The 11,041-nt window shown below is 39.1% G+C and overlaps 1 protein-coding gene across 1 annotated transcript; it reads right to left on the reverse strand.

The window, feature by feature from the left end:
- Positions 1–2,356: 2,356 nt before the first annotated feature.
- LOC100483044 (olfactory receptor 4S2) lies at positions 2,357–3,372 on the reverse strand. The gene is given in 3 exon segments (XM_002929024.4): positions 2,357–2,428; positions 2,430–3,297; positions 3,299–3,372. Coding segments are annotated over 3 exon segments (1,014 nt in total).
- Between the last annotated feature and the right edge of the window lie 7,669 nt (positions 3,373–11,041).

An 11,041-nucleotide genomic window follows, 5' to 3' on the forward strand; every position in this document is an offset into this window, starting at 1 on the left:
GAATATTCTGAATTTAACTGTATTTAACTTTTGCCATTGAGATTTATACCTTCACATGCTTTCATGTTACTAATTAGTGTCCTTTCAGTTTATCTTGAAGAACTCCCTTTAACATTTCTTGTAAGGCTGGTCTGGTGGTGATGGTTCCTTCAGCTTTTGCTTGTCCAAAAAACTCTTTATCTCTTCTTCAATTCTGAAAGACAGCTTTGCCAAGTCGAATATTCTTGGCTGGCAGTTTTTTCTTTCAGCACTTTGAATATATCATGCATTCCCTTCCGGCCTGCATAGTTTCTGTGAAAAATATGCTGATCATCTTATGAGGGTTCTTTTAATATGTTACATAGTGTTTTTCTCTTGCTGCTTTAAAGATTCTTTATCTTTAACTTTTGACAACTTAATGATAAAGTGTCTCATTGTGGGTCTCTTTGGATTCATCTTATTTGGAACTGTCTGAATTTCCTGGGTCTGGATGTCTATTTCCTTCCTCAGGCTAGGGAAGTTTTCATTATTTATTTGAATAAGCATTCTGCCCCTTTCTTTCTCTCTTCTCCTTCTGGGACCCCTGTAATAAGAATATTGGTCTCTTTGGTGATATCCTATAAGTCCCTTGTGCTATCTGTTCTCTTTTCCATCCTTTTTTCTTTTTACTCCTGTTTGGATGAATTCCACTGCCCTATCATTGAGTTCACTGATTCTTTCTTTTACTTGATGTGGTCTGGTATTAACCTCTATTTTCAAGTTCAGTTTCTGTTCTCTTTAGCTCTGTGATTTCTCTGGTACTTTCTTATATTTCCTTTTTGTTGAAATTCTCACTTTGTTTATGCACTGTTCCCCTAACCTTGTTGAGCATATTTATGAACATTATTTTGAACTCTTTATCAGAAAAATCACTTAATCATTTCATTAAGGCCAGTTTCTGAGGTTTTATCTTGCTCTTTTGTTTGGAACATATTCCTCTGTTTTTTGTTTTTGTTTTTTGTTTTTTTTTGACTCTCTGTTGGTTTCTGTGCATTAGATAAAACAGCTACCTTTCCCGGGCTTTTAAAAAAATTTATTTATTTATTTACATTATTATGTTCAATTAGCCAACATGTAGCACATCATTAGATTTTGATGTATTCACCTCTCCTAGTCTAGATGAGGTGGTGTTTTGTAGGGAATGAACCTAATAATTCAGTCTGGTCTGAACTTTTGGTTGTCTGTCAAACCTGTGTGCAAGATGCTTTCTTTGTGTTTAGTGGCCTTCAGTAGATGAGGGCGTGCCAAGACCTGTAAGTATCTCAAAAGGGAAGATCTCATCAGCTCCAAGAAACAAATTGAAAGCTAGATCCTCAGGCAACAACTTTAAAGGAAGGAAATAAGTCTCTTTCAGGGAAAGACTGGGAATTGGTCATTTCTTGGGTGGGGAGGCCTAGCTTGTTTGATGTAGTCCTATGGGACCAGTGAATTCAAGCTCTACTGTCCACCAGAGTCAGGTGATTGAAGGGGGCATACTCTGGGGAGAAACATCAAAAGCTTGGGCACATTGTGTGTATATAAGTTCTTACCAGGGAGATACTGATGACCTGGAATAGGCCTGAGGAAGGGGGAGATGGTGTCCACTGGTCTTCTTGTTTTCTGGGGAGGATTGAAATCAGCCTCCAGATGTATGTTAAATCAGAAACTGACCCTTAGGCATCAGCTTTTAAAGTATGCAGATAAGCCTCTTTCAGGGAAAGACTTGGAGATAGGCATTTCTTTCTGCTTCCTCTGGCTAACCCTTGGGGGAATAGTCACATTGTATCCTCATGAGCCCATTAAGAACTCTTTCTTTGCTATAGTTTTGTGGGTGTCATGGGTGCAAGTCATGTTGGCTTTCAGAGCTCCTTACCATTGACAAAATGCTTCCACCTTTATTTCCATCTCATGTAATTCTCTATATAACCCTGGGAAGTGGTAGGAAATGTAGTTTTATCTTCATTTTAAAATAAAGGATAGCAAGGTCAATGTCAACATTCGTTTTTGGTATCATTCCTTTATGTTTTAATATCATTCCAAATTTTGATAATATTTCTTTATGTTCCCTTATTAGTATATATATGCCTGACATTCCACATCACTAGACATTATTGCTTAGAGGCAACAGTACCATATGTTATGAAATGGACTGTGTTTGGGTGTCAGATTTCTCTGCACAAACAGTTAATCCACCCAGGAGAATATCTTCATTCATTGGGTGAATTAATTCACCCAATGAGAATATCTCTTTGCCTAAAGTCAAACTACTAGTAACTGGTAGAATAGGCCCTTCAAACTAGGTCTTTAGACTTCAAATCCAAGACTGTGCTATATTATACTGTATCTCATGGGATAAGATTTAAGGGCTGATAGTTAACTTCTTCCCAGCAACCCTTGTGGAAACTGGTACAACTGGGGCGATACCAATTCCCACTGAGCTTCACACCAGAATCTCTCTTATTTCTATCCAACAACCTCTCCATCCACAGTCTCTTCATGGCATTTTTCACTTCCATGTTTCTCAGGGTGTAGATCAGAGGGTTTAACATGGGTGTGACGATGGTATAGAACACAGCCACCATCTTGTCCTCAGTAAAAGTGGTGGAAGGTCTTAGGTACATGAAGACACAGGGGACAAAAAACAACATCACCACTATGATGTGGGAAGCACATGTGGACAAGGCCTTGCGCCTCCCCTCTGATGAATGGGTCTTAAAGGAAAGCAAGATGACAATGTAGGAACCCATAAGAATGACAAAGCTGCTCAGGGAAATCATGCCACTGTTGGCTATCACAATGAGCCCCACCACATATGTGTCTGTGCAAGCCAGCTTCAGTAAAGGGTGGACATCACAGAAATAGTGGTCAATCAGGTTGGGACCACAGAAGGGCAGTTGTACAGTGAGGATGGTCTGGATGAAGGAATGCACAAACCCTCCTAACCAACAGGTTACCACCATTACAGAGCAGACCTTCCGGTCCATAATGGTCATATAGTGTAGAGGCTTACAGATAGCCACATACCTGTCATATGCCATCACTGTGAGAATGAAGATCTCTGTGCAGCCAAACAGATGGCAGAAAAAGAGCTGCACCATACAACCAGCAAAAGAGATGCTCTTGACTTTGGCTTGGGAATCAACAATCAGCTTGGGGGCTGTAACAGAGGAATAGCAGATGTCCACAAAGGATAAGAAGCTAAGGAAGAAGTACATTGGAGAGTTGAGATTTGGACTCCTTTGAATGGTCATTATAATGAGAAAATTTCCAGTCATGAGTATCATATAAAAGAATAAGAAAAAAGAAGCATAGTTGCTGTACTTTCTCATTTTGGGAAAGACCCATGAAGATAAACTCGGTAACATTATTTTCCATGGAACCTCTGAAGTTCACAAGAAAAAAATATAGTGTGACTTTACCTATAGGAAAAAAAATCAGAAGGATAATTAGATTTGGGCATGTGGTATCACAACATTGTTATTTTTTTAAAAAAAATATTCTCAAAATTTATTTCTCACTTTGAGGTAGTAGTTTGGGTAAAGTCTGCTTTTAAAATTCCAGGGATGGGGGAGCAGGTGGGAGGAGAGAGAGACAGACAGACAGAGAGAGAGAGAGAGAGAAAGTCTGACAGGCTTTAAAGAGATTTAGGAATGTGGTCTAGGCTGTCTTTTTAAGCATCGATTGCCTGAATCATTGTTGCTCCAGAATTTAAATTAAATCTCTCTGTTAAATCAAGGATCCAAATGGTAACTTCTAGTCTCTTTACTTGAAGATGCTTTTCATCCATTTTCCAGTTGGTGTATGTAATCTACAAAAGTAAGCACACACACACATGTACATATTTGCGATAAGTGTGTAATTCTTAAAATGTGTACTTTGAGTCAAACCTAGGATGTAATTAGCCTTTTTATGAGACCCCATGGGCCTCCCAAATTCCTGACAGACTCACTGGCTTTGTCCTATTTTAGATTGTTCCAGGACTTCACTCTTTGTCCCTTCTTACATGTTTAAAAGTTGGGAAACATGCATAGAGTCTTCATGAAAAGGGGCTACCATCTGCAAGGTGCTCAAGACTTCAGATCCTGGTGACATTAGTTGTTATAAAATATGGGGAGAAAATTACTCTCGAGTAGGTTTAGATCTTTTAGATCTTAGCAATGACCAACTGTGTTCTGGGGCAAGTTACTTACATTGATGGAGACCCAGTTTCTCTGGCTATTGGTGTAGCCGCTGCATAAATACCAGGGTCTCCTCCACTTTAGCCTTATGTCATACAATATTTTCAATACAATGGATCATCATCATCAAATGTAGTTTCTTTGTTTCATTATCCATGTATTCCTTTGAATCAAAAGATGTGTGAAGTTGGGGGACAATGTGTATATCTTTGTATTGTCTGAATACAAGTACTAGTTTCATGAGTTTGAAAAGTCATTTAAACCTCAATTTCTTTATCCTTCAAATGGAAATACTACTGACTATTTCAGAGAATTGTTTCAGATACCAAACCTGCAGCCTCCATAAGCTGGCTATCAGCAAGTGATACAGCAACGGAGCATAAAATTGGTACTTTTAGAAGTCTGCTCTGGTGAGAGACATCACTCATGTGGCTAAGTGGGGGCAGAACCCTACCTTGGACAGTGTGATATCAGGATCCTTGGGTCACAGGAAGATCAGGTCACAGGAAGACCTGAGTGTGGCAGAGCTCCCAGGCATCAGAGTGGGGAAGCTGGCTGCAAACAGTGAGTCCAGGAGTGGGCTGTCAGCTCAGGGTTGCCATAAACCATTAACCACGGTCCAGTCGCACCACTGCTCTCCAAGAAATGCCCAGCAAGCAGCAGAACCAGTGAGAACCGCCTTCCTCCCCTGGGAGGAGTGATGCATGAGCCCAGTGCAGAGTCTGAGGGTTTAGAGTCTCAAAATGGGGTCGTGTGCCTGAGATAGAAATACTCGGTCACACTGGGTGAGCATGGAGTGTGACCGGAGACAAGGGACATAGGAGTGATTGACTGCTTTTCTCTGAGGGTGCACTGAGGAGTGTGGCCCTGAACTTTTGCCTCCAGGGGCAGAGATTGGGAGGCCAGTATTTTTATTCTCATCCTCTAAAGCTGCGTGGAAAGCCTTCAGGGAACAAAAGCCACGCAGAGCAAACCAGAGCAGATTACCTAGCCTGAACCCCTGGCAAGGGCAGTACAATTCTACCTGGAGCAAAGACACTAGAGAATCAATGCAACAGGCCCCTCCCCCCAGAAGATCAGTAAGAACATCCAGCCAAGACCAAGTTTACTGATCAATGAGAACTGCAAACTCTAGTGCTAGGGGCATACAGCACATAGAATTCATGGCCTTCCCTCCATGGTTCTTTAGTCTTTCAACTTAAAATTAAAAATTGTTTTCTTTCCTTTTTCAACCAGTTCCTTATTTTATCAACAATTTTTTTTTAAAAAATCTTTTTAATTTTCATTTTACAGTTACATTTTATCCCTTCATTGTATTTAATCTCATTTGTGTGTGTGTGTGTGTGTGTGTGTGTGTGTGTGTATTCTCTAACTGCTAAGATAAGTGAGACAGAGGAGAGAATAAGTGATATAGAAGACAAAATGATGGAGAATAAAAAGGCTGCGAAAAAGAGAGGTAAATAACTATGGATCATAAGGGGAAAATGCAAGAGATAAGTGACACCATAAAGCAAAACAATATTAGAATAATTGGGATCCCAGAAGAGGAAAGAGAGAGAGGGGAGAAGGTATATTGGAGCAAATTATAGCAGAGAACTTCCCTAATCTGGGGAAAGAAACAGGCATCCAAGTCCAGAGGCACAAAGAAACCCCCTCAAAATCAATAAAAATAGGTCAACACCCTGACATCTAATAGCGAAACTTAGAAATCTCAGAGACAAAGAGAAAATCCTGAAAGCAGCTCAGGACAAGAGATCTGTAACAGGCAGGGGTAGAAATATTAGATTGGCAGAGGACCCATCCACAGAGACCTGGCAGGCCAGAAAGGACTGGAATGATAAACCCAGGGTGCTAAATGTGGAAACTATGCAGCCAAGAATACTTTATCCACCTAGGATGTCATTCAAAAGAGAAGGAGTGATAAAAAGCTTCAGGGCAAACAGAAACTAAAAGAATTTGTGATCACAAAACCAGCCCTACAAGAAATATTAGAAGGGATCCTTTAAGCAAAGAGAGAGCCCAAATTAACATAGACAGAAAAGAACAAAGACAATATACAGTAACAGTCACTTTACAAGTAACACAATGATACTAAATACATATCTTTCTATAGTTACTCTATGGATACCTGGGTGGCTCAGTCGGTTTAGTGTCTGCCTTCAGCTCAGGTCATAATTCAAGTGTCCTAGGATTGAGTCCTGCATCAGGTTCCTTGCTCAGCAGGGGGCATGCTTCTCCCTCTGCCTGCTGCTCCCCTGCATGTACTCTCACTCTGTCTCTGGCAAATAAATGAATAAAATCTCAAAAAAATTAGTTACTCTGGATGTAAATGGGATAAATGCCCCATTTAAAAGACACAGGGTATCAGATTGGATAAAAAAGCAAAACTCATAGATATGCTATCTGCAGGAGACTCATTTTATTTTTTTTTTAAGATTTTATTTATTTATTCAACAGAGATAGAGACAGCCAGCGAGAGAGGGAACACAAGCAGGGGGAGTGGGAGAGGAAGAAGCAGGCTCACAGCAGAAGAGCTGTGTTCTAGGTAGCATAGATCCTCTCAATAGATGCAGAAAAAGCATTTGATAAAGTACAGCATCCTTTCTTGATTAAAACTCTTCACAGTGTAGGTAGGAGGGAACATATCTCAATATCATAAAAGCAATATATGAAATGCCCATAGCAAATATCATTCTCCATGGGGAAATATGGAGAGTTTCCTTTAAGGTCAGGAACACAGTAATGATGCCCACTGTCACCACTTTTGTTCAACATAGTACTAGAAGTCCTAGCTTCAGCAATCAGACAACAAAAATAAATAAAAAGCATCAGAATCAGCAAAGAAGAAGTGAAACTCACTCTTTGCAGAAGACATGATATTCTATGTGGAAAACCCAAAAGACTCCACCCCCAAATTGCTAGAACTCCTACAGCAATTCAGCAATGTGGCAGGATACAATATCAATGCACAGAAATAAATTGCATTTCTGTACACTAACAATGAGACAGAAGACAGAGAAATTAAGGAGTAAATCCCATTTACAATTGCACCAAAAACCATAAGATACCTAGGAATAAACCTAACCAAAGAAGTAAAGGATCTGTACTCAGAAAACTGTAGAACACTCCTAAAGATTAAGGAAGACACAAAGAGATGGAAAAAGGTTCCATGCTCATGGATTGAAAGAACAAATATTGTTAAAATGTCTATGCTACATCGGGATCCGGGGATGTACTCTATGGTGACTAACATAATATAATAAAAAAAAATCATTAAAAAAATGTCTATGCTACCTAGAGCAATCTACACATTCAAAGCAATCCCTATCAAAATAGTATCAACTTTTTTCACAGAGCTAGAACAAATAATCCTAAAATTTGTATGGAACCAGAAAAGACCCCAAATAGCCAAATGAATGTTGAAAAAGAAAACAAAAACTGGTGGTATCACAATTCTGGACTTCCAGTTCTATTACAAAGCTGTGATCATCAAGACAACATGGTACTGGCACAAAAACAGACACATAGATCAATGGAACAGAATAGAGACCCCAGAAATGGACCCTCAACTCTATGGTCAACTAATCTTCAACAAAGCAGGAAAGAATATCCAATGGAAAAAAGATAGTCTCTTCAACAAATGGTGATAGGAAAACTGGACAGCCACATGCAGAAGAATGAAACTGGATCGTTCTCTTACACCATACACAAAGATAAACTTAAAATGGACGAAAGACCTCAATGTGAGACAGGAATCCATCAAAATCCTAGAGGAGAACAGAGGCAACAACCTCTTTAACCTCGGCCACAGCAGCTTCTTGCAAGACACATCTCTAAAGGCAAGGGAAACAAAGTCAAAAATGAACTATTGGTACTTCATCAATATAAAAAGCTTTTGCACAGCAAAGAAACAGTCTACAAAACCAAAATACAACTGACAGAAGGGGAGAAGATATTTGCAAATGTTTTATCAGACAAAGGGCTGGTATCCAAGTTCTATAAAGAACGTATCAAACTCAACACCCAAAAAGACAAGGAATCTGGTCAAGAAATGGGCAGAAGCCATGAACAGATATTTCTCCAAAGAAGACATCCAAATGGTCAACAGACACGTGAAAAAATGCTCCACATCACTTGCCATCAGGGAAATACAAATCAAAACCACAATGAGGTACCATCTCACAACAGTCAGAATGGCTAAAATTAACAAGTCAGGAAACAACAGGTGTTGGCGAGGATGCGGAGAAAGGGGAACCCTCTTACACTGTTGGTGGGAATGCAAGCTGGTGCAGCCACTCTGGAAAACGGTATAGAGGTTCCTCAAGAAGTTGAAAATAGAGCTACCCTATGACCCAGCAATTGCACTACTGGGTATTTACCCCAAACATACAAATGTAGTGATCCGAAGGGGCACCTGCGCCCCAACGTTTATATCAGCAATGTCTACAATAGCCGAACTATGGAAACAGCCCAGAGGTCCATCAACAGGTGACTGGATAAAGAAGATGTGGTATACACACACACACACACACACACACACACACACACACACACACAATGGAATATTACTCAGCCACCAAAAAATGAAATCTTGTCATTTGCAACGATGTGGGTAGAACTAGAGGGTGTTATGGTAAGTGATATAAGTCATCAGAGTAAGATAATTATCATATGATCTCACTGATATGTGAAATTTAAGAAACAAAACAGAAGATCATAGGGGAAGAGATGAAAAAAATAAACAAGATGAAATCAGAGAGGGAGACAAACTTTAAAAGACTCTTAATCTCAGGAAACATACTGAGGGTTGCTGGAGGGGAGAGGGGTGGAGGTATGTGGTAACTGGGTGATGGACATTAAGGAGGGAATGTGATATAATGAATACTGGGAAGTATATAAGACTGATGAATCAAAGACCTATACCTCTGAAACCAATAATACATCATATGTTTAATTAAAAAAGGTGGGAAAACTGTAAAAATAAAAATAAAAATAAATTAAAAATAACACCCAATACTGGGTGTTATATGCCACTAATGAATTGTTGAACACTACATCAAAAACTAATGATGTACACTATGCTGGCTAAATGAACATAATAAAATAATAAATACCAAACCTAGCCCTGCATATAGTAAGGACCCACTGAATTATGCCCTTTCATTTTCCAACTAAGTTACCAGTACTTAACACATTTTTAGTGAAAAATTTTAAACATATATAAAATAGTGATAATGGTAGTATAAACTCTCATATATTGATCACTCAGATTAAAAAATGATTGTTTATATTACAGTTGCATCATCCATCCCTATTTTTCATTTTTTCTTGCCAGAGTATTTTAATGCAATTCTCAGTCCTCATGCCATTTCATTATCTCTATCTCTGAAGAATTTTCTTATGTGAACAAAAGGCATGATCACATCTAACAAAATTATCAGGAGTTGCCTGATATCAACACATTCCTGGTTTGCTAGAGCCATGATTTGTCCCTACTCTCCTTAGGTGAGTGCTTATGATGTCTGCTCCATACGCTAGGGCAGTTCACTGTGGCTGCTGTGCGCTTGAAATGTGGATAGTGGGACTAAGAAACTGAAGTCTCAATTTTATTTACATTATTATAACTTATTGAAATAAAAAACTAAAGCAATGTAAAATATTTTGTTGTAATAAAAGTTTGGATATGTTGGGCTAAATTAAATATTACTGAATATTATTAAACTTAATTCTACCTATTTGTTTTGGTCTTTTATGTGACTACCAAAACATTTAAAACAATGTGGCTCGTATAATGTTTCTATCACACGTGCTGTACTGGAGTTTAGGCTCTGGTCTAAGTGCTTAATCATACTGTTTCTTGTAATTATGTAGAGTATGTGAATTATTCCCATTATGCTACAGGATAGGCACAATCTCAGAAAATGGGGGGCGCCTGGGTGGCACAGCGGTTAAGCGTCTGCCTTCGGCTCAGGGCATGATCCCGGCGTTGTGGGATCGAGCCCCACATCAGGCTCCTCCACTAGGAGCCTGCTTCTTCCTCTCCCACTCCCCCTGCTTGTGTTCCCTCTCTCGCTGGCTGTCTCTATCTCTGTCGAATAAATAAATAAAAAATCTTAAAAAAAAAATGGAGCAGACTGTGGCAAAGCATATTCAAACTCTGCCATTTCTCCTTCTAGAGTCTGGGACTTGGTAGGATCCTTTGTCCCACTGTCCCTGTCCCATGTGGTCCTGGGCCTAGACATGGATTATTCCACAAACTGGAATACATTAGTACCTTTTAACCTGTAGTAGGATAAGGATGGAGGCAAATTCTAATTGATGAAGGTTTAGGCTTCAACAAATGCTAAATTTCAGTGCCTTGACTAAATGCTGACTCGCTGAAAAACTTTGTCCGCGGACATTTCTTGAAAGAGGTAGCTTTCTAAAAGTCTGCAGTAGAGGCTTTTCCAGACCCCTGTATGTGTCCTCTGTTTATGTCTATCATAGTATTTAAAATCCCTGTCTTTTATTTTTATTTATTTATTTTTTTTAACTGCTGGGTTTTCTTTTATTTTTTTTTATATATTTTTTTTATTATATTATGTTAATCACCATACAGTACATCCCCGGATTCCGATGTAAAGTTCGATGCTTCATTAGTTTATTCCATTGTATATATGGACCACAGCTTCTTTTTTTTTTTTTAAGATTTTATTTATTTATTCGACAGAGATAGAGACAGCCAGCGAGAGAGGGAACACAATTTCTCATAGTCCATAGTCTCTCATGTTTCATTCCCCCTTCTGATTACCCCCCTTTTCTTTATCCCTTTCTTCCCCTACTAACCATCCCAGTTCCTATGTTCCATAGATGAGAGAAATCATATT

The sequence above is a fragment of the Ailuropoda melanoleuca genome, chromosome 16 (genome assembly GCF_002007445.2).
Source record: "Ailuropoda melanoleuca isolate Jingjing chromosome 16, ASM200744v2, whole genome shotgun sequence".
NCBI lineage: Eukaryota > Metazoa > Chordata > Mammalia > Carnivora > Ursidae > Ailuropoda > Ailuropoda melanoleuca.